We start from the raw sequence: 22,451 nt of genomic DNA, 5'->3' as shown, positions 1-22,451 counted from the left end.
TATTATCTGAAGTAATTATCTTATTATCCTGTGCGTAGGTATATGCGTGTAGGCATGTTCCTATACCAAACATATTTACCTACGAATGACCTGATAAATGTTTATATTTCTATGAAGCGCTTTTTTAATATATTAGATATGATTTCATATTGATGTGGGAATACAAATATGTAGGTCCCGGCTGTCATTGAACATCCTTGGCAGTCGTTACGGGTAGTCAGAAGCCAGTAAGTCTGACACCAGTATAACCAAATGGTATTGGGTTGCCCGGGTAACTGGGTTGAGGGGGTCAGATGGGCAGTCGCTCCTAGTAAAGCACTGGTACTCAGCTACATCCAGTTACACTGGAAGCCGACCCCAACATAGTTGGGAAAAAGGCTCGGAGGATGTTGTGGGAACACAAATAAGCGAAAGAAAAGTAAATATATATTTTTGTATAAAAATATTTAAGGCTATCTACTACTATCTACTTATCCTACAGGTATTCGAAAATATGAAAAGATTTTAAAATCCTTAGAACTAAATTAAGGAGTCGTTGCGGCTCTTCCAAATTGGAAAGAATGCACCCTGAATGTGGATTGGTACATAAAATAAACACTGTTTAAAAAATATTTTATTTAATCAAAAAATGTCTTGCATGTTTAACCAGTCAAAACAGTTTGTTTTATTTTCTACATGTTTGTTTATATAGTCATACATCAGAGATTATTAAGCCCAGTTCTCTCTAATTACATTCTTGGTCAATTAATTAGATCCTAAACGTCATAAAAACAATGTGATACGATTTTGATTGTAATCGATTAAAAGCTTATAATTACTTATTTGTTATTACAAATAACTTTATCTCTAGATGAGCACTCGTAATGAAGGGTTTTTCCAATTATAATCGAAAGGTGTTTCAGATTTGTATTTTTTAAGAACAGATGAAAATTAAACAGTTATAAATTCGGTTGCGACGTTAGGATTGGAAGGAAGCCAATGTACCTACACGTAGCACAGCTAACATGTGAATGGTAGCTTTCTAGTAGTCTAGTCCGCTGTAACAGATAAGTAAAAATAAGTCTATGCATACCATTCATTCATTAATTTTACTATTATCAATTCAATCACTAATGCCGTCAATACTGAGTTAATCTTTTAATAAACACGTCAAAACAGGATTCAGGAAACATTGGATTAAAAAATATTTAAGATTAGGTATTCTTTCATTTCCAGAAACCCGCGATACAGAATGTCTCATATCAAGTATTTCTTTGAATTTCCTTAGCCTTGTCGAATAGGATATTTTAGGCAATCGTTATCAATTGATTTGGCCATTCCAATACCCAAGTAGAATAACTATCTTTGCCGGGATTAACTGTCCATATAATCTAAGATAAATTATATTAATATAAATCCGTGGTTACTTTGAAGGAATTAGTTTGTGAAAAATGGTCTCGATCGCGAAGTGTGTTGTCCTCCTGTGCGCTGCTGTTGCAGGTACCTACTAACCTATTTATTTAAGTGCAGTTTAGTATCGTAACCGAAATTATTGCAAGTCTATCCTTTATCATACAATAGATTCAGTAGGGACAGGGAAGGACAAGAGCCGACAAACCTTGGACTTTATTTGCTCCAAATCATATGTAGATTTTACTTAATATTCAACTACCACAGATTTGGATGATCTTGGTCTAAAATTCTATTTTGAATTGAAAATGACGTTAGCATCATCAATTCCACATAACTTAGTAGGCAGTAGAAAGCAAAGGCTCATGTAAAAAATAATTAAGGTAATCTCGGGAAAATCCTTAATGCCTTTAAAATTTTTATCAGGACATTATTTAAGTACTTTTCGGTTTGGCATGATGCAATTTAAACAAGTATTTGCACTGATTTTGTATATTTCTTGCATTTATATACCTACAGGAAATGATACACGCGTAATGCATCTCTATCACATTAAGCCGCCGTAGGTGTATTGTATAATGCTATCAGATGTACTCAGAACATCCTGAATATTTTATTTTTCATGAAAAACTTTGTTTCACACTTCAGTTGGTAGAATTAGGGTCCACATTCAGGCTCATAAGAGGCATGAATGTGGCCCCTTATTCTGTTAGATTTTCAGATGCATGGATGCATAGAATGTCAAAACTATGTCATACCTTTTTTTTTTTTAACGACGTAAAAAATCATCAAATGACCCCTCCCGCTGTGGGTTAGCAGCGGTGAGGGAGTGTCAGACTCTTACTGACTAAAAGCCGTCGTGTTCCGTCTCGTAGGCCTTCTTATGTGCTAGGGCCGCGGTACCTCTTTCGAACAACCCCAGATATGTCATAACGCAAAATCCTTAACAGATTGGTCTTGATTTGACAAAGAACCCAAACGCCTAGTTAGTTCTAAAAACGTATCACAGCTAGAGTACGTTACTTGACCTACAAGAAGGCGCCTTCCTTTCATATGGCATCCCCCTCATCTTTTCTTCCTCCGTGGATAGGCCTTTTAATGAAAAAGACACAACGAAACCGATGTTAAATACATAACGATGAGAAAGATGAAAATCCAAAAATGTTTTCCCTCCTGCAGGATGCAATTGGAACTGTAAAAAACGATAACCTTCCTTATGAAATACCTACAATTTTTAAACATAATCAAGGTTTAAAACGGATAACTTATGGATATTTGGTTCATAAATTAATGCGTATCTAATCTGGCGTCATAATTCGCTACGATACGGTGGTTTATCTTAATCTTTTAATAGCAATCCACTACTGTATTTATTTCTTCTTATCACCCTTCATGTTTATGATTTCTTTGAATAGCTACCGCGAATCTATCCTACTTTGAAGACTGATATACCGCACATAACATGTAACAACTTGATTGATTGAAAAACTATTTTATTGAAACATTAGAAGATTAATTGATTGATAATGGTTTTATTTTATTCTAGCTAGGTATAGACGAACAGATAGATAGGTACACTTAGCATGACATTTTATAATATTAATATATCGTAGCCAATGGTGAATACCAAAAAATAATAAATATAAGTAAATAATTAGGTAAAGAAATATAAATGTTTAGGTAAAAGGTAGTTAATAAAAAATATCTAGCATTGCAAATTGTGAAGTATGACTCAATTTTGCCCACATAAAGAAATACTAAATCATTTATCTTTCTTCTTTACAGCGTCAGGGTTCGAGCTGGGAGAGTTGGATGTCATATTCCATCTCTTCACCAGGTTTGTACACACTTAAAGTTTAATTGACAATGACCACAAATCAGTAAGTACCTATGTATTTACTAAGATGAGGACAGACCGATGAACTGCCTTCCAAGGCAGATAGCAAATAAATGCATTTACAGCAATGTGTTGCCTGAATAAAAAATAAAAAAATAATCTAAAAGGCAGATAGCAAATAGATACATTTAAAGAGATATGTTGCCTGTACTTAAATGCTATATTAATCTATTGATTTGTGTTTCGTAGGACGAACCCGACCGTGAGCCAGCCCCTGGTGCCGTCCGTGAACTCCATCATGGCGTCCCTGTTCTCCCCTGCCCGCCGCACCGTCATCACCATCCACAGTCACGCTGACGCTGTCACTGGAAACTTCAATGCCTTCGTCGTTAATGGTAATCACAGTAAACTGATTTATTGTTTAAGCTCATATTTCTCTGAAGTATTGTGATTTGTGATGCTCTATAAAAACAAAAATAATCCTGGTGAACAATTCAGGTTAATGCTTACTAAATATTAAACTCGCTTCCGCCCGTGGCTTCGCCCGCTTGGTGTGATGATAAAAAGTAGCCTAAGTGGTAATCCACGGTATCACCCTATCTACATACCAAACTTCAAACAAATCTGGCCAGCCGTTTTTGCGTGAAAGATTAAAGAACATACATCGATACATTCTCTCAAACTTTTACATTTATAATATTAGTAGGAAGTATTTATAATATTAGTATGATACTTGCGGCAGGTCCATGCTTAAAACATTGTGTCTATTCCAGCTCACCTCAATGCCGAAGACGTAAACGTCCTGGCTATTGACTGGAGCCCCGGCGCTGGCATGTACTCCCAGGGTCTGGGTAACGCAGTCCAGTGCGGCGAGCGTATCGCTCAGTTCATCAACCTTCTGTCTTCCACCTTCGGCTACGGTCCTAACAACTACCGCCTCGTTGGAGTCGGTCTTGGTGGACACATTGCCGGTATTGCTGGCGACCGCACCGTTGGAGAAGTCCCTCACATTATTGGTAAGTTAATGATAAAAGCTAAGCATATGCCATAATCATTAATTTACAAAGTAGGTACTTATTTTAAGTTGGTTTTATACAGTCTCTAATTAGATGTTTGCCTTTACAGCGATCGATCCTTCCTTAGTCGGCTGGACTCACCACCCCGACATCCTGAAGCCCAGCAATGCTGGATTAGTCGAAGTCCTCCACGCCACTGCCGGTCTCCTTGGCTACGACCTTCCTTTGGGAGACCTTGACTTCTACCCCAACGGTGGTACCTTCCAGAACAGTTGTGCTGGTGACGTGACCTGCTCCCACATCTTGGGTTACGCGTTCTACGCTGAGTCGGTCACTGCTGAAGGAGGCAGCAGGTTCGTCGGAACAGCCTGTGAGAGCTACGAGCAAGCCATCTCTAACTCCTGCAGCGGAGAAAAAGACGCAGTCTTCGGTGGTCTTGCCGACAAGAGCGGGTAAGAAATATTTATTACCTAACGAAGTTGACAAAATAATTATCAAAACTTTACACGTACCATTTAAGTAATTGAATAATGTATTAATATTATCTGTTTTCTATTTTTTTGCAGCCAAACCGGTATCTACCACTTCTCCACGAACTTCTCGCCGCCATTCGCTCAGGGCTAAAAACTTATTGTTAAATGGTGTTTTGATCTAAATAAATAAGATTTTGTTATAATTTTATGGTTTTTCTTTTCATCGTCCACATAAATAGAAGTAAAATTGAGATTCAAAAGATCTCTCCATTTACGCAGTTTTCATATACCTACACCATGCAAACTCTAATGACTTATCGAGTAATTATCGTCATACTTGCTAATAATGAGATTGATTTGTTTCTTTATCTTACTCAACGTAACAAACTAAACTCCATTTAGTAACTCAAACGGTTTGTTGTCTCAAATTCGTATTCGCTCTCCACTGTTCCAGCGAGCTTTCTGAACCATTTCGCCAAGAATTCTGTGTCATTTGCTACGGGTAATTACTAACGGAAGATATAAAGAAGGCATACTTCTTACGCCTGATTGAACAGATAATATCTTTGACTATAATCCTTAAAGATAAACCCAAACAAACAAAGCCACATATTTGTTCGTTGACTGAAATATATATGAGGGGGGAGGGGTATATGTATACTAGAAAAAATTGAAAGTTGAACTGTAAAAAAGTTTCAGTTGACCGACCAGAAACCTTAACTAATACATACCTTTCTATCCCAATTTATTAACTTTGTAAGAAAGAATGATCGTAGTATGTTCGTTACTTCTTCACACAAAAGCGACTATAATGGAGTTTGACAGCAATATAGCTGGTCTTATAAAATATATCAGAATATAATTTAAGATAGGACTTTTTACTCTTTAACCAACGACAACTCAATGATAGTTACAATTACAGAAGATACAGGAGTTACAATTACTTATTACAACAGAAAATCCAAAAAGCACTCAGACAAATTCGGAAGAAAAATGCTTGTTTTAGAAGGCTAATGACATTTTTTTTTTATCGATGTCGCCTGCGCTAATCAACACTAAGATAATATTTGTTTTCATTTAACTAGCAACTCTGCAATTTTTTAATCGATAATCACCAATCAGCAATCGATCATAAGAAAACATAGAGTGGAAGTAGATACCCCTGGCGAAGTAATGATGATATATGATGATAATTAGATAAGTAAGTATATAGATAATGGGATGACCTCTTTAAAATAAAAAGAGATCTTTCGTTTTCTTAAAAGTAATCATCATCCTCCGAGCCTTTTCCCAATCATGTTGGGGTCGGCTTCCAGTCTAACCGGATTCAGCTGAGTACCAGTGCTTTACAAGAAGCGACTGCCTATCTGACCTCCTCAACCCAGTTGCCCCTTGGTTAGACTGGTGTCAGACTTTCTGGCTTCTGACTACCGAGGATGTTTGATGACAGCCGGGACCTACAGTTTAACGTGCCATCCGAAACACAGCCAATGGTGTCTAAGATATACTTAGAAAGTACGTACAAACTTAGAAAAGTTGCATTGGTACTTGCCTGACCTGGGATCGAACCCGCGCCCTCATACTTGAGAGGTTGGTCCTTTACCCACTAGGCCACCACGTTTTCTTAAAAGTAAATGAAACCAAAAACTTGTATCATAATTGACTTCATTTTCTCTTAAAAAATAATAGTTCGGAATAGCCCGATAAAGGTGCTGAGAACCCTGACCTACATGTGACTTTTAAAAGTTAGTATAATTATACATCAACTTTAGGCAACAGGTGTAGGATATAATATCCCTAATTTTAACATTGCAAACGTTTTTGATTATATGTAGTTCTAACGCGATCATATTTGTTTAATAGGCACCTACATAAATATACAGGCGGGTAAGTACTTACTTGCACCTCACTAATAAAAAGCTCACCACCTCTATTTCCTTCATTAATCAACAAATTTTGATGCTTCCAAATAATGTTTCTTGTCAGTGTTCTGTATAAAATATTGGAAGGCCTTATCCCCAGAATCCCAGAACCCTCAATGCACGAGTCTGACTCGGTCTTGACCAGTTTTTGTCTGTTCACACACACATTAACAATTAACTAATTAAGAAAATATGACAGTTCGATCAAATAGATAATGCTATTAAACATGTGCTAACGTATCATTATGATAAAGTTAATTGTAAAACCCTCTTCGAAATCACATACCAAACCAGTGGTGTCTGTTGCTTTGAACATGAAAACTTTCGTTGTATTAGCGGCCTTTGTTGCGTGTTAGTATTAACTTAAATAATTAATGTTGTCTGTTGAAATGTTAACTCCATTCAAATTTAAAATTACTTTGTAAACCTTTGCTTGAGCTACAACTTCTTTCACAGTAAAAATCGTGTCTTTCTCCTCAATTGCAAAATCTGACGATTCCTTTTCATTACATTAACAAATGTTTTGTGCATTCTAATGAACATCCTAATCGTTTTATTGAAAACCCTAGAGTACCTGCATTTTTAAACCATCAACCATATCTAAGGTTTTTAATACTTTAAAGTTACTATTGATTTAAAGTGTGCTACGGCCACGCCCTGCCCACTGTCCCGGGGGACAACAGTCACTATGTGGAAGGGGAGAGCCGCTACATCTGGATGCCTGATGGTGAAGGCAAACCTGTCCTAGTGGACCTGAGAGAGCCCGTCGATGAAGCTCTGCTGAACTCCAGGAACGGAGCAAACAACCAATACCGTCTGTTCACCAGGTAGTTTTTGCATTCTTTAATATTTCCAGTGTTTAATAAATGAGCTTATGTACTCGTATAATAAATCTGGGCTTACAACTATTTCGATGAAGTAATTTTCTATAATTTTTTGCAGACAAAACCCTACCAACGGTCAAGTTCTCGTCAATGGCAATGCTAACTCTGTTCGCAATTCCAACTACCGGGCAAACCGTGGCTTGAAAGTCATCGTTCATGGCTGGAACAACAATGCAGACTCCCCCATGAATCCTCTCATCACATCTGCTTTTCTCGCTGATCAAGATGTCAATGTTATCGTTGTTGACTGGCGCGCTCTCGCTAACTCCAACTACAACACAGCGGCTGCTGGTGTCCCCAATGTAGGCCAACATGTCGGAAACTTTGTCAATTGGCTATTCAATACCATCGGTGGTAATTGGAACCAAGTCCACTTCGTTGGCTTCAGTTTGGGTGCTCACGTTGTTGGACGAGCTGGTCGTCAAGTAAATGGTCGTGTTTCCCGAGTTACTGGTAAGTATTATAAGAAGCTTCATTAATTAATTCATGAATCAAATCTTTAATATTAGTCGTTTAAGGAAGTCTAACAAACTTTTCTGACTGCAGGTCTCGACCCCGCTGGACCCGGATGGACTAACAACGGCAACGCATTGGCCACTAACGCTGGTCAATACGTCGAAGCCATTCACACTGATGGTAATATCCTGGGTATTATGCGACCAAGTGGACACGCTGATTTCTACCCTAACGGGGGTAAGAACCCTCAGCCTGGTTGCTGGATCAGCACCTGCTCTCACGGCCGCGCGACTGAGTTGTTCGCCTCAACCGTGCGTAACAACCACTTGAATGGAAGACGCTGTCCTAACGTATGGGAGGCTGAACTCGGAACCTGCAATGGTGCTACATTCCGCATGGGCAATGGCATCGTTAACAAGCGCGGGTAAGTAGTAAACCAAAACCGAAAACGTTGTCTACTACACGTCCATGTTTAATGAAAATGAATAAATGCCTTACATGCTAGAGCCAATGGAATAGTTATTTGTTACACAAGAGTGCAAAGTTGATTTTTAACCGCGGGCTCAATTTTGATGACCGAGCAAGCGAAGGATTCTAAAATTGAAACACGAGCGTAGCGAGTGTTTCAATAATTAGAATCCTGAGCGATAGCGAGGGAATCAAAAGAGCACAAGGTGAAAAATCTTTGCACTCGAGTGCAACACGTAACTTTTCATCCCACCTCATCGAGGAAATTACTAAAACAAAATGGCGCGCACATATGAGTGTCAAATTAAAAAGATGTACCTATTAAAGTTAATTTATTTGAAAACTCAGTTTAAAAATGAAACGAGGTTAAAAATCTATGTAAAAACAATAATAAAAATTACTTAATTAATTGAATAATTATTTTAGGCAGTATTTTATTTGTTTAATATGTATTTGTATGAAAAGTCTTATCAAGATTGTCACAAATGGAGTATTACACACGATGTTCTAAATTCAAATCACTTTGCCGCTCTAGAGGATAAAAATAATAGTTTAAAAAAACTAAAAAACACGCTTTTTATAGAAAAACGAACTAATGAATTTAAATTAAGAAAACAGTGTTAAAAATTTCAATGAATATAAATTAATAATAGTGTGAATACAAAAAAAATCTATTTAAAAAAAAGCGTGGGGTGCATGGTGTCAATAGTTATAAATATTTTATTGACAGATATGAGTACCTACAGTGATTTTCATTTCGATAATATCTTAAAAAGCACCCCACGCTTTTTCTAAATATTTTTTTTTTGTATTCACACTATTATTAATTTATATTCATTGAAATTTTTAACACTGTTTTCTTAATTTAAATTCATTAAAATTTATTTTCTATTTTTTATTTCGTTTTTCTATAAAAAGCGTGTTTTTTAGTTTTTTTAAACTATTATTTATTTTCTACTTTTTAGTTTGTTTTAAAACTATTATTTGTTTTGTAGAATTAAAATTCTCTTTAGTATACAAAAAATTTACAATATTAGAGAAAACGGCTAAAGATAATTATTGGAAATAAAAATTAACATCGAGTCCTGCCTTATCGACTGTAGAGTAAAATTCTAGAAAATAAACAAAAATCATATTTTGCAAATTGAAAAGTCTAGAAGTCGGTGTCTAATGGATGTTACTAAGTTAATTTTGCCACCGACTTGTAGCCCGATGCACCTAAAATTAGTTTTTTTTGCTTTTTAGTGTTTTGGGAAGTCGGTTTAATTTTTTTGTAAAAAGGTTATTTATTTAAAGCTTTTCAGTGATACGAATAGTTGTCACTATCCATACAAGTGGGAAGTTCTCATCAATACAAATAATATAAGTCCAAACGAGGTATTTTACATATTCAGTTGTCGAGTTCCCTCGACTTTCTCTGGTCTCCATCATCAGGTCAGCTCCAAACCTTCACTGTTGCATAGGTCTTATCAATACGAATAATTTAAGCCCAAACACGAGGTAGTTTACATATTCAGTTGTCGAGTTCCCTCGACTTTCTCTGGTCTCCATCATCAGGTCAGCTCCAAACCTTCACTGTTGCAAAGGTCTTGTCAATACAAATAATTAATGCCAAACACGAGGTAGTTTACATATTCAGTTGTCGAGTTCCCTCGACCCTCTCTGGTCTCCATCATCAGGTCAGCTCCAAATCTTCACAGTTGAATAGTGCTTTTAGGCGTACACCTGAGTGTCAAGTTTTTACCCTATGTATGCCTACAACTTTTGAAGGTTGCCCTCGATTTCTCAGGGTTTCCATCATCAGATCCTGACCTGACGACTATGGGACCAACTGGCAGCTATTCCAAGTCGAACAAAAAAAGAATCACGTAAATCGGTCTATAAACCTCGGAGTAATCGATGTGTATGTGTAACCTCCTCCTTTTTGGGAAGTCGGTTAAACATGGAATAATTTTATCAAATTAGTGTATTGTCATCGGTCCTCAATAAATCTACAAAGTTTGAACGAAATCTGGCCGTTTAAAGTGGGTCAAAATCGCGCCCAAAGAAGTCGGTTACAAACAAACATACAAACCTACAAACATACAAACATACAGGTGAAGCTAATAAAAAGCGTGTAAAAACGACTTTTGCGCTCAGATATCAAAGGGTAAAACTACTCTTTCCGAGATGGTGGGATGAAAAAAATATTGTTTGGCGGTCAACATGTTAATACAAAAAGCAGAAAGAAGGAAAATGTCTCTGCGAAATTTTAACATCTTATTTTGTTTTCCTTTACAGGTCTGGTATATATGCACTCAGGACTGGATCAAGCTGGCCTTTCTAAGCAACGGCTATCAATATCTGGACGAACATGCTATTTTACAACAAAATCTGAATAAAACACACAGTATTAATAAAGCCTTTTTTATTTCAACCGGGGGCTAAAACCCAGAAATATTAATCTGCTATCATGTTTCATTGCTATCATCATTCATTGCCATTAAATCAAATCCAAAATCTGAGGGTGAAAATCCCAAAGCGTCATTTGGGGGTTTTGCATGACGAATAGGAATAAAGAGTAACTTAGATAAAGCTTATAAGAGTAACTTAGATATTGTCATCCCTCGCAATGGCTTTATTTTTAAACGTCTCTTTTATTGTATACATGGTGTCTAAATCTTCATTTTACATCAATCTAACCTAATACCTATCAATGTATATATGTATACATATATTGTCAAAAAATATCTAGAGTTTCCTTCATATCATTTAGTTTCGAGTTTCAGTTCCAAATTTGAAACACTGATTGCTAGCACTGACGTCACACTTATGATAACAGTTGTTTTTGCAACATCAATCAGAATTCGATTAATGTAGGTACCTAAATCCTTGTCACTCAGAGTGGTAATCACGACCACCTAAATATATTTACTAAATCGATAAAAGTACAGATAATAATTAAACACTAAAGTAGGCATAATGCACATCGCATTAACCAATTCCGTTTAGCTTCCCCTACGGTGCATGGGCAAGAAGCAATTCTCTCGAGATGCAGGTGAAACAATTAGCTAAAAATAAAGTACGTAACTGAAGAAAACACTCGTCTTAACAAATCAAACGATTACGATACGATACGCATTTAAAATAGAATCCCAGTTCATTTGTTAGAACTAACGGACAAATCTTTTAAAATCAAAATTAAGGATAATCTGATTAAAAAGGCTTATTATAACATTAATGATTATTTCACAGATACACGCAGATGGCAGCTCTGAAGTGTTTTTTTTATATATATTTTTTGTGACTATAATTTGAAATGATATTGAATTATATAATTGTAATTTAATTATAATTAAATTGTAATAGACAGCTGTGTTGCTGGGAAGTTTGTTCTTCACCACTTCTTCTTCCCAGCCATAACACTAGGAAGGAAGTGGTGAAAGGGGGGCGTTTTGGGGGTGCTGTCCTTATGTATTTACTTGACGTGAAAAAGTGCTAGAAACTAGCCTATTTTCAATAAACGTTTTTGACTTTGACTTTGACTTTGATTTAAAAAGACTTAAAAATAAATGATTGGTAATTATCACTGTCCCCTGGGTGGTCATAGTCTAAAAACGAACTCAGATATTACTGATAATTAAGCTAATCCAGTGATGGCAACAACTAATAAGCCAGTATCCATTGTATATCCGATAATATGATAATACGATATATTGTAATAGGGAAAATTTATTTTTCAATTATTATTCTGTGTTACATATCGTAAAAGGTAAAATTTACTCTAAAAAACGGCGTCCTCGCGAAGTGGAGTCACCATCGATCGCTGGCAACTTTGAGCGCAGCTTCCTAGCATTATTGCTTTAGTTTGCGAAGTTTAGCCCGTCTTCTAACTATTCTAGAAATGTGATCATCAGAATTAAGAAATCATCTGAATGCGTCATGATTGATAGGTATTATGGGCGTGGTTTTTATAACGGATATATTATTGGAAACGAACAGTTTTTGGACCTAAGATAAGTTTACATAATCTTATACCAAAATCTATTCAAGAAATCATATAGATTAAGTTATTAAGATTTAACATGATGTATTATTTGATAAAGCCGTTTATAAAAACCACACTGTTTGTCATGCCTACTATACTATACCAGTGTCCGTTAGTATCGAGAACATGAAAGCTTTCATTGTATTGGCGGCCCTTGTAGCTTGTTAGTATTCCATTCAGTTAATATAGTGTAAAATTCATTATTTGGCTTAATTTGATTTATTGCTATCCCTTTAAGGTTTATCCAGTTTAAAATCTGTGTGGTTCCTGATATCATCCTAAAAATACATGTGTACTAATATGTGTACTAAAAATAGTGTAGAGAGCTAAAGGCCGAAGTGAAGGGTCGTAGCAGAATTCCAAATTATGTGGCCATACTGAATTTTAAATCATTCAGTATTTTCTCGGATTAAAGATTTACAAAACCAAAAAAAACATGTTCAATATTTAAATTTTTTTCAAGTGTGCTACGGCCATGCTTTGCCCACATCCCCGGGAGACAACAGTCACTATGTGGAGGGAGAGAGTCGCTACGTCTGGATGCCTGATGGTGAAGGCAAACCTGTCCTAGTAGATCTCGAAGAGCCTGTCGACCAGGCTCTGTTGAACTCCAGGAACGGAGCAAACAACCAATACTGGCTGTTCACCAGGTAATTTGTAATTTATATCCGAAACTTCAAGATTTCGAGGTGAATAGTCGTATTTTAGGCAGCTTAATATCTCTTAGTCCCTGCCTTCAGATTATATGTATTTGCACCAAAGTCAGGTATTCTGCGAATTATCATAAAATATCTGAGACTTGACAAACTTCATATGATATTTTCAGGCGCAACCCTAACAACGCTCAAGTTATTGTCAATGGCAATGCCAACACCATCTGGTCATCGAATTACAATGGCGCCCGCCCCTTGAAAATTATCGTCCACGGCTGGAACAACAATGGAAACACAGCCATGAACCCTCTCATCACATCCGCCTTCCTCGCTGTTCAAGACGCTAATGTCATCGTTGTGGACTGGCGCGCTCTCGCTAACTCCAACTACAACACTGCGGCTGCTGGTGTCCCCAACGTAGGCCAGCATCTTGGAAACTTCATCAACTGGTTGATCAACACCGCTGGTGGTAACTGGAACCAAGTCCACTTCGTTGGCTTCAGTTTGGGTGCTCACGTTGTTGGAAACGCCGGTCGTCAAGTCAGCGGTCGTGCTGCTCGTGTTACTGGTAAATCATTATACATGTCATATCATATCATTAACAAAGTTGTTTTGACAATGACATTTTAGAAACCTGACTGAGTTTTTTTATGACAGGTCTTGACCCTGCCGGGCCTTCATGGACTAACAACGGCAATGCTTTGAACCGTAACGCTGGCCAGTACGTCGAAGCTATTCATACTGATGGAAATATCCTTGGTATCATGAACGCCGTTGGAGATGCTGACTTCTACCCCAACGGTGGTAAAAACCCTCAGCCTGGTTGCTGGATCAGCACCTGTTCTCATGGCCGCGCGACTGAGTTGTTCGCCTCCACCGTGCGTCACAACCATTTGGTCGGAAGACAGTGCCCTAACATCTGGGAGGCTGAACTCGGAACCTGCAATGGTGCATCGCTTCACATGGGTAATGCCATCGTGAACAAGCGCGGGTAAGTAGCGAAAGCATAACTTTTTTTAATTTCCACTACTTTCTAAATTTAAGAATTGAAGAATTGAGGATGAATTTTTATCAGGTATTCAGAATTACAAAGATGAATAGTTGACATTGTTTAGGCATTTTTTTTTAATTTCTTATATAACTCAAACATTTTTATTCAATAAAAGAGATAGTTCTACCGTAATCGCAATTTCCAAAAACTAAAAAATTTACATGTCTTACAGTTGTCTTAATTTGTTTTTTTTTTACAGTGCCGGTTTATACGCCCTCAGGACTGGATCAAGCTGGCCTTTCTAAACTACGGACTACGAATAAATAGAATCTTCTGTAAAGTAAATTATGCTACTGATTAATTATTTTTAAATAATTAAAATAATTTTAAAACAGAGTTTGGTTTTTGGTAATCCTTTCATTTCCCCTCACACAGACACTAGTAGATATTTAACAATATACGACATCGCCACTAGCCGCCATCGCCATCTTCGATACACTTTTTTTTCAAAATCAAAAATATTTATTCAAAGTAGGCTGAAAAACAGCATTTTTCGAACGTCAGAATTACATGAGACAGCCCAAAAACGCCACTTCCTTTGTGTTATTACTGGGAAGAAGAAGTAGCGCAACTTCTATCTTTCTTATACAAAAAAAATAATCTATAACTACAATTTCAATTCAAGAATTGATCATGTACCAGATAAAGATGTCACTGAACAATATTAATTACGCAAGGTACAATACAAAGTAAAACGCTTTCAACAATTTTAAACAGAACCCTATTTTACACACATATTCGGAGAGAACAGGAGCATTGACAACAATATGAACACCGCATGTGCAATGCGTAAATTACCTATGTGTACTGCACTTATCTATACATATATAGTTATTTATACTCAGGAAACAAAGAGGATTTTTAAATTTATTTATTTGTTTGTTTGTACCCGAAAGGCTCTGAAACAACTGAAGTTATTTGAAAAATTATTTCACTGTTTCAAATCTACACTATTCCCGAGTAACACCGACTTTCTTCCCGGTATTTGAAGTAGTTCTCCCAGCTGGTATTAAGTTGTCCGGAAAACTGGGTTAAGGAAGTCAGATAGGCAGTCGCACCTTATAAAGCACTGTTACTAGGCGCATTCGGTTACGCCGAAGCCGACCCAACATAATTGGGAAAGGCTAAGCAGATGATGGTTGGAGGAAGTTTAAACCGCTGAAAAATAGCTAGTGTAGGTATAATTAAGTAAATAATGTACTTACATTGTGATGAAATGGAGACTATGGTAAAGACACATACCTACATACATGCTGTCATAGGACACTTTCCGGCTTCGGTCAAGACCTTGTGCTGACTTATGAAAAGGCACACAAAGGAGTCTTAGCACAGATTACATAATAGTTAAGTACTACATAAGTCCTAGGGCATACTGTCTACAAACATTAAATAGACGCATGATAGAAATAATTTGATTGACTGAAACTTTGTCAGCTGCTTTTGGTTAATTAACAACCTCCGACCATGTCAAGCAACACTTGACGAATTCGGTCGGTGGGTAAGTGACCATTTTGTCATGTCGAGTTCTTCCGTATTTCGGAATACTAATATACTTTTATATATCAATCAATCGATGATATAATAAGTATGCATCAATCATTGACGCATTATTAACAGAACAAATAAAATATCCAACATAGGTCTGTAACATTTACACATGACTCACTTTTTTAAAATCGTTCGTGGCTACCCCTGTGTCAGTGTGAACAATAGTGACCAAATTACTGAATCAGTATCATCGTTGTCAATTATTGATTCATTGATTAATCACCAACTGATTGACACTCTAAGAAAATAACAAAACTAAATATCTGCTATTATAGATTTTAATTATGATCTTAGCAAAAATTTGAGATAAAACATTGATTGATTGCAATCATTATCAAAAGTAATTACTTTCATTTGACGCTTGGATATCCTTTTTTTTAGGGCTCCGTACTCAAAAGGGAATAACTGGGCCCTGTTCAAAAAACTTCGCTGTCCGTCTCTATTTTCATAATCTTACAGCAAATAAGTTTAACAATCGTTCCAACCCTTACTTCACCTTCCGAGGAACTGACAATAATAGTAACTAAAGCAATTTGCCTGAAAATGGATGGGGAGGTAAATAAGAATCAATGGACGATCACACTTTTTATCTGTTTATCACATGTATAATGTACACCCCTATGTACTCCCTTATGTACCTACTTCTTAAGTAAGTAATTCCCATATGTACCTCTCTTGTGTACTATACCTTTGTATTCCCTCGTGTACTCTCCCTATATTATTATAATCCCTTATTTTCTCCCTCATGTACTAGATTACTAGAATTTAATAAGAGTGAAAGTATGTGATTATTTTAATTTTTAACCTTATCGTATGGATGGCAATAAATCTCACAACTTGTTTTAAGGGCTGGATCCTCTCCTGTCATAAAAACCAACCCGGGTGAAACCGCGGGTGGAATATAGTGGAATATAAAACCAGGTGGCATCTGTCAAAAAATACTTTAATGATTGGTGCAATCACCCTACACATTTTGATTGATGACTTAATTATGATGATATCTATTTATCAATTGCGCAATGATAACGTGATTTATAAAAAACCCTCTGCAAATTCGAATACTCATCAAACGAGCTGCAGCATGAAGATTATCCTTGTAGTAGCAGCTCTGGTTGCGTGTGAGTACTATTTGTGTATATTGCGCACGTGGTTTCACTCAACTAATTGCCGAACCCGGATGGCAGTAAAAAATGTATTTAATGTTATCCCCGGTCTAACCTTTGTAGTCAAACTTCTTTCGGTTATAACATTATCATTATTAACCTTACCTAATTTCCTTAAAACAATATACGTAACAGCTACATCACCTCACTAAAAGCTGAATAGTCATTTTAATACGGGGTGTATTTACTACTGCTACATTTTTCCTTTTTCCAATTGCTAAAAATCCTCAAATGTATAAATGTTACAGTTAAAATTAGCATGAAAGTCCAGCCTGTTCCAAAAAATATCAACCGAATATAATTTAAACCTATGTCAAAAACATTAAAACAAAATACATAATTTATCTAATCCATTAACCTGTCTATTTCCAGTGTGCTACGGCCATGTAATACCTGCCCTGAATGACAACGTGGAAGCGAGCGACGTGGAAGCGAACGCTGATGATGTAGAGGAACAAGGACGCTACGTGTGGGTCGAGAACGCTCAGGGTGAACCCGTCCTAGTTGACCTCGACGAACCTGCTGATGAAGAACTGCTGCAAAGTCAAAGGGATGGAAGGAACAACGTATACAGACTTTTTACCCGGTGAGCAAAAATAGATATGTACTTGATATGTTGTCTATGAATTTGAAGTGCTTATAAGAATGTGAACTACCAAAATTAACAGAGCCTCTTATTCTACAAATTAAGTTACTTCTAGAGGTATGTCACTTCGTAAGCTATCACGAACTTCACACTTCAACACGAATACGTACCTTGTTAAGCAGAAATAAAGTAGAAAATACATAATAAAATCACCCATGTCTTTCTTTCAGGCGTAACCGCGACAACCACCATACGCTAGTCATCAACCAAGACAACACTTTAACGAGTTCTCAGTTCAACGGAGGCCGGCCTATTAACGTTATCGTTCACGGATGGAATAACAATGAAAACTCTCCTATGAACCGACAAATCAGGGAAGCTTTCCTCGATAATGCGGACTGTAATGTCATTGTCGTCGACTGGAGCCGTCTTGCTAACTCCAACTACATCACAGCAGTGAACGGTGTCCCAGGTGTTGGTGAACACCTCGGAGACTTCCTCACCTGGCTTATCAGGGTCGGACGTGGAAACTGGAACAATGTTCACCTAGTTGGCTTCAGTTTGGGTGCTCATGTCGTTGGAAACGCTGGACGCCGAGTTAATGGTCAACCTCGACGTATCACTGGTAAACTCCACTTACCTATTCTATGTCAAACGGTACCTATTCTAAACTGTAAGTGAACTTTAGAGGAATTCAGTCTTCATTCATTTATTTTTCACTTTTATTACTTCAGGTTTGGACCCCGCGGGCTACAGATGGCATAATAACAACAGAAGGCTGAGTTCCGGCAATGGCAGATACGTAGAGGCCATTCATACTGACGGTGATATCCTCGGCATCATGAACCCGAGTGGACACGCTGACTTCTACCCGAACGGCGGCAAACACCCACAACCAGGTTGCTGGTTACGCCCAAGTTCCTGCTCTCACGGCCGTGCTACAGAACTCTTTGCATCTACCGTAGCAAACAACAATTTAGTTGGGCGCCTATGTCCCAATGTTTGGGAAGCTGAACTCGGAACATGCAATGGAATTTCCTTCCGTATGGGCAACCCAGACTTGGGCAAGAGCGGGTGAGTTTTTTGTTACTGTTAACTAAAACAATATGGAACACAAATATACTTTTGTCAAGGCACTATTTTTCAGTTCAATAACATTTACCTATTTGTTTGAAAAGATTTAAGTAAATGGGGCCGTCTAGCAGGCTATATTATAAAAAAAAAACTTTTTACATGTTCGTATTTCTTACTTACTTATGTTATTATTTTTGACCCACTGGGTATGTAATCAAACCTTCTCTATGTTTTACAGGCGTGGATTATATGCGCTCAGGACGAATGCGAACTGGCCTTTCTAAATGGATGTTGACTAAAAAATTTTTATAGGTATCTACTTAAATAAAAATTTGTAATCGAACCAGAAAAATAGACTTTTATTTAAATCCCATCATATAACGAACTATTTAAGTATCATAAATAATTAATATATCTCACAAATTAAGTACCTATCTATCTATATTCTCTTGCTCATATACCTCCTTCTGTACTTCTTTATGTACCTAATTACCTAATTTCGAGCTATTAATCATGTGCGGGAAGTAGAACCTTCGGAATGCGGGTGAAATTCCGTCGGAGGCTACATAAAACATGGTTTTATTCTTTGAATGACAGCTCTAGGTATTTTTACTTAGGTACCTATTTATATATTTATCGTCGTTTAGCGGTTAGGTAAAACCTAAACAATGATAAGCTGATGATGAATGAGCAGATTATTAAAAATTTTGATAAAAATATTTATAAAAACCCCTGCGAAGCTGACATTTATCCCAAAAACATCAGCGTAGTAGCTTAATTATTTTGTGAATCACGGAAGCGATCGGCTTATACTGAGAATGAAGACTATTCTCATAGCAGCGGGTCTGGTAGCCTGTGAGTATAATCATTTTAAATATTAAATTATCCAATTAAATACTACTCGTCTATTGAAGTGTGTTTTTTGTGGTGTTATTATTCATCATCCTCCGAGCCTTTTCCCAAACTATGTTGGGGTCGGCTTCCAGTCTAACCGGATTCAGCTGATTATCAGTGCTTTACAAGAAGTGTTATAATTATTATGCCTAAATTGACATCCATACGTCTGTACGATTTAATTTTTATTACACGTCCCAATGTGCATAGTGCATAACTAAACAACTATTCATACAATTTTGTTAAACTTTTACTATTAACAATGATAGCATTGCTTTTACATAAACCTAGATTAATTAAAATTGTTTGTCAAAAGTGTGCTATGGCCACATTATCCCCGAAGTCCCAAAAACGGATGAGGAGAGCCGCTACGTGTGGATGCCTGATGACGAGGGGAAACAAGTCCTTGTAGACTTGGAAGAACCCGTTGACGAAGAAGTACTGAGCACGAGGAACGGTGCTAACAACCAGTACTGGCTGTTTACTAGGTAAGTACTACCAACAAGTACAAATGATGTCTTCTTACATGTAAAAAAAAACATCTATTTAACGTACCTTAACTGTCATGACAATTTGGTCTCCCATCCTCGAACCCACTGCGAAAAGCGTTGCTTAACTTATGAACGCTCGAACCGTGCGACTTGTACTTAGCCATAAGCCCCTCGGTAAAAAAAAATATAGAAGATTTAGTACAACCTACGTTAAACGATAGACACTTCGCCTTTATAAAGACGAGATACATATGTTTTTTTACTCAATATATTTTTCGTATTTTCAGGTGGAACCCCAGCGTCCATAACATCATTACTCACGGCAACGCCAACTCAATTTGGGCTTCCAATTACAATGGCGCCAGGCCTCTAGTTGTTATCGTCCATGGCTGGACAAATAACGGAAATTCTCCAATGAACCATCAAATCAGGGATGCCTTTCTCGCAGTCCAGGACTGTAATGTCATCGTTGTTGACTGGAGTGGTCTCGCTAGCTCCAATTACTTGACCGCAGCCGCTGGCGTCCCCAATGTAGGCCAACATCTCGGGAACTTCGTCACTTGGCTGATCAACACCGCTGGTGGTAACTGGAATCAAGTCCACTTCGTTGGCTTCAGTTTGGGTGCTCACGCTGTAGGGAATGCTGGACGTCAGACTGGAGCCCGTCCCTCCCGTATCACGGGTAAATATTTGCTTATTGATTTATGGCCCACACATATTATTAAAAATACCCTTAGCAGTTTTATATTCTTCGTGATTGCAGGTTTGGACCCTGCTGGTTACAGGTGGCACACTAATGCGTTGAGGTTGAGCCCCAACGACGGTCAATACGTAGAGGCCATTCACACGGATGGCAATGTCCTCGGCATCATGAACCCGAGTGGCAACGCTGACTTCTACCCCAACGGTGGGAAGCATCCGCAGCCAGGGTGTTGGACTCAAGGAACCAGCTGCTCACATGGCAGAGCAACAGAGCTGTTCGCTGCCACCGTGCGTCACAACCACTTGATCGGAAGACAGTGCCCTAACATCTGGGAGGCTGAACTCGGAACCTGCAATGGAGCATCGCTTCATATGGGCAATGGAATTGTGAACAAGCGCGGGTATGTTTAGGATTTATAATGATTGATTTCATATTTTTCCGTTCTAATTTACCTAAACAGATTTTATAGGCACCTTTATTCCCTTTTGTTGTTATACTCATAATATTTTCTTCTTCACAGAAATGGTCTCTACGCACTCAGAACTTTGGATACGGCTCCTTTCTAAAGTGACATCACAGCAGACGAAAATCCTTCAAGCAATACTATCTAAATACATTACTCACAAAAAAAAAGATATTTTTTTTTAAGTAATTTTCCATTTTCATGAACAATATTTCTCAGAATAGATATAGCCAGCGCTATTAAAAAGTAATCTGTTCTGCCGTAGAGCCATGTAAACTGCAAATATACTCATGAGGCAACAATTGCTACCCAATAGTATCCAGGCACTTAATTACGAATATGTTGATACAAGGTGCCTAATGAAAATATTATTGTGTTGAAATTATGGCTATCGATCCTTTGAATAAATTGACGGCATTACGTCAGGTTTACACAGATATTCGGTAGTTGAAGGGACCACATTTAGGTCAACTGCATTAACTCCACTTTATTCGTTTGTTTTATTCTCTAAAACGCTGTTAGATGGATTTTGATAAAATTTGGCAGTAATACCACATAACCCCTATAATGTAATGTATAGGCACTAGGCACAGACAGTAAGCCCTCTTGAAGTAATTGTAACATCAACAGTATTAAAATAATGAGTTCCTTGCTCAACTGAAAAAGTTAAATAGTTGTAGAGGATTGGCAGATTAATCGATACATATCGTACGGTAGGTATGTCATTACTACCCACTTAATTGTTTTAGTATCAACGTAATTTTCCAGTTTTATCTCGTCATACGTTTTAATGGATTGTAAACTTATCCCAGATTACAAATATTGTAATCAATTGTTCTGATAAAAAATAAAATCGGCGATACCAAAATATCGATAGCTTCTGCTATCAAATTATTAATTAAACGGACCTAATAAACAATTTTAATTATTTTATTATCCTAATTGCGAGCTGGTTTTAACTTGAAAATGTATTTCAAGTGTTCCGTAACATGGCAATATACAACAAAACCTCGTTTGAAAATTATATTGTTTTTATAAAAGATTGATGATTACATTTCCTTCATGTTTATCCAAATACAAAATCGGGTTCAATGATAATTTATTGCATTTTCTTTTTACAACACACTTTACTTTAAGAAATTGTTACTTCAATTGATCTACGAATGAATAGGTAACAGATTTAGCCCCATAGAAGAAAAATATTTTACCTGACTTAGTAATTCACTTTAGACTTCTTTATACGTATGATGATGATTTGGTACTGGTGTTTATACCTAACTACAAATACACATTTGAATTGGACATAGGAAGATATACAGTAGTGAATAATCTGAACAATACGTAAGGAGTGAT

The 22,451-nt window shown here is 37.1% G+C and overlaps 5 protein-coding genes across 5 annotated transcripts; all 5 read left to right on the top strand.

Annotated features, from left to right (window-relative positions):
• The first annotated feature begins 1,371 nt into the window (after window positions 1-1,371).
• Window positions 1,372-4,918, top strand: LOC110383801 (pancreatic triacylglycerol lipase). Its single transcript, XM_049835970.2, has 6 exons — window positions 1,372-1,479; window positions 3,175-3,226; window positions 3,476-3,621; window positions 4,000-4,242; window positions 4,352-4,694; window positions 4,809-4,918. The coding sequence occupies exons 1-6, from the start codon at window positions 1,431-1,433 to the stop codon at window positions 4,864-4,866; spliced, it is 891 nt and encodes a 296-aa protein (XP_049691927.1). The 5' UTR covers window positions 1,372-1,430; the 3' UTR covers window positions 4,867-4,918.
• A 1,961-nt stretch (window positions 4,919-6,879) lies between these two features.
• LOC110383800 (lipoprotein lipase) lies at window positions 6,880-10,847 on the top strand. Its single transcript, XM_021344705.3, has 5 exons — window positions 6,880-6,988; window positions 7,278-7,464; window positions 7,580-7,974; window positions 8,068-8,401; window positions 10,726-10,847. The coding sequence occupies exons 1-5, from the start codon at window positions 6,883-6,885 to the stop codon at window positions 10,769-10,771; spliced, it is 1,068 nt and encodes a 355-aa protein (XP_021200380.3). The 5' UTR covers window positions 6,880-6,882; the 3' UTR covers window positions 10,772-10,847.
• A 1,687-nt stretch (window positions 10,848-12,534) lies between these two features.
• On the top strand, window positions 12,535-14,512 carry LOC110383799 (lipase member H-A). Its single transcript, XM_021344704.3, has 5 exons — window positions 12,535-12,635; window positions 12,936-13,122; window positions 13,299-13,693; window positions 13,783-14,116; window positions 14,376-14,512. Exons 1-5 carry the CDS (start codon window positions 12,599-12,601, stop codon window positions 14,419-14,421), a joined length of 999 nt encoding a protein of 332 aa, XP_021200379.3. The 5' UTR covers window positions 12,535-12,598; the 3' UTR covers window positions 14,422-14,512.
• A 2,197-nt stretch (window positions 14,513-16,709) lies between these two features.
• LOC110383822 (phospholipase A1 member A) lies at window positions 16,710-18,899 on the top strand. Its single transcript, XM_021344732.3, has 5 exons — window positions 16,710-16,842; window positions 17,260-17,473; window positions 17,704-18,098; window positions 18,208-18,547; window positions 18,786-18,899. Exons 1-5 carry the CDS (start codon window positions 16,716-16,718, stop codon window positions 18,829-18,831), a joined length of 1,122 nt encoding a protein of 373 aa, XP_021200407.3. The 5' UTR covers window positions 16,710-16,715; the 3' UTR covers window positions 18,832-18,899.
• A 386-nt stretch (window positions 18,900-19,285) lies between these two features.
• Window positions 19,286-21,209, top strand: LOC110383821 (pancreatic lipase-related protein 2). The gene is made up of 5 exons (XM_064043536.1): window positions 19,286-19,402; window positions 19,758-19,929; window positions 20,220-20,614; window positions 20,696-21,035; window positions 21,156-21,209. Exons 1-5 carry the CDS (start codon window positions 19,366-19,368, stop codon window positions 21,199-21,201), a joined length of 990 nt encoding a protein of 329 aa, XP_063899606.1. The 5' UTR covers window positions 19,286-19,365; the 3' UTR covers window positions 21,202-21,209.
• The last annotated feature ends 1,242 nt before the right edge of the window (window positions 21,210-22,451 follow it).

This window comes from Helicoverpa armigera, chromosome 3 (genome assembly GCF_030705265.1).
Source record: "Helicoverpa armigera isolate CAAS_96S chromosome 3, ASM3070526v1, whole genome shotgun sequence".
In the NCBI taxonomy this organism is placed as follows: Eukaryota; Metazoa; Arthropoda; class Insecta; order Lepidoptera; family Noctuidae; genus Helicoverpa; species Helicoverpa armigera.
This window is presented reverse-complemented; position numbering and strand designations above follow the sequence as displayed.

What these genes read in the sequence shown, in the direction of transcription:
- LOC110383801 (XM_049835970.2), top strand. Translation starts at nt 1,431, where the DNA reads ATGGTCTCGATCGCGAAGTGTGTTGTCCTCCTGTGCGCTGCTGTTGCA. An exon ending in CAATGCCTTCGTCGTTAATG is followed by an intron (nt 3,622 to 3,999) that starts GTAATCACAGTA and finishes TGTCTATTCCAG; the next exon opens with CTCACCTCAATGCCGAAGAC. An exon ending in GGTCTTGCCGACAAGAGCGG is followed by an intron (nt 4,695 to 4,808) that starts GTAAGAAATATT and finishes ATTTTTTTGCAG; the next exon opens with CCAAACCGGTATCTACCACT.
- LOC110383800 (XM_021344705.3), top strand. Translation starts at nt 6,883, where the DNA reads ATGATAAAGTTAATTGTAAAACCCTCTTCGAAATCACATACCAAACCA. An exon ending in ATTAGCGGCCTTTGTTGCGT is followed by an intron (nt 6,989 to 7,277) that starts GTTAGTATTAAC and finishes ATTGATTTAAAG; the next exon opens with TGTGCTACGGCCACGCCCTG. An exon ending in GGCATCGTTAACAAGCGCGG is followed by an intron (nt 8,402 to 10,725) that starts GTAAGTAGTAAA and finishes TTTCCTTTACAG; the next exon opens with GTCTGGTATATATGCACTCA.
- LOC110383799 (XM_021344704.3), top strand. Translation starts at nt 12,599, where the DNA reads ATGAAAGCTTTCATTGTATTGGCGGCCCTTGTAGCTT. An exon ending in TCGTGCTGCTCGTGTTACTG is followed by an intron (nt 13,694 to 13,782) that starts GTAAATCATTAT and finishes TTTTTATGACAG; the next exon opens with GTCTTGACCCTGCCGGGCCT. An exon ending in GCCATCGTGAACAAGCGCGG is followed by an intron (nt 14,117 to 14,375) that starts GTAAGTAGCGAA and finishes TTTTTTTTACAG; the next exon opens with TGCCGGTTTATACGCCCTCA.
- LOC110383822 (XM_021344732.3), top strand. Translation starts at nt 16,716, where the DNA reads ATGATGATATCTATTTATCAATTGCGCAATGATAACGTGATTTATAAA. An exon ending in GTATACAGACTTTTTACCCG is followed by an intron (nt 17,474 to 17,703) that starts GTGAGCAAAAAT and finishes TCTTTCTTTCAG; the next exon opens with GCGTAACCGCGACAACCACC. An exon ending in CCAGACTTGGGCAAGAGCGG is followed by an intron (nt 18,548 to 18,785) that starts GTGAGTTTTTTG and finishes TATGTTTTACAG; the next exon opens with GCGTGGATTATATGCGCTCA.
- LOC110383821 (XM_064043536.1), top strand. Translation starts at nt 19,366, where the DNA reads ATGAAGACTATTCTCATAGCAGCGGGTCTGGTAGCCT. An exon ending in AGCAGCGGGTCTGGTAGCCT is followed by an intron (nt 19,403 to 19,757) that starts GTGAGTATAATC and finishes GTTTGTCAAAAG; the next exon opens with TGTGCTATGGCCACATTATC. An exon ending in CCGTCCCTCCCGTATCACGG is followed by an intron (nt 20,615 to 20,695) that starts GTAAATATTTGC and finishes TCGTGATTGCAG; the next exon opens with GTTTGGACCCTGCTGGTTAC.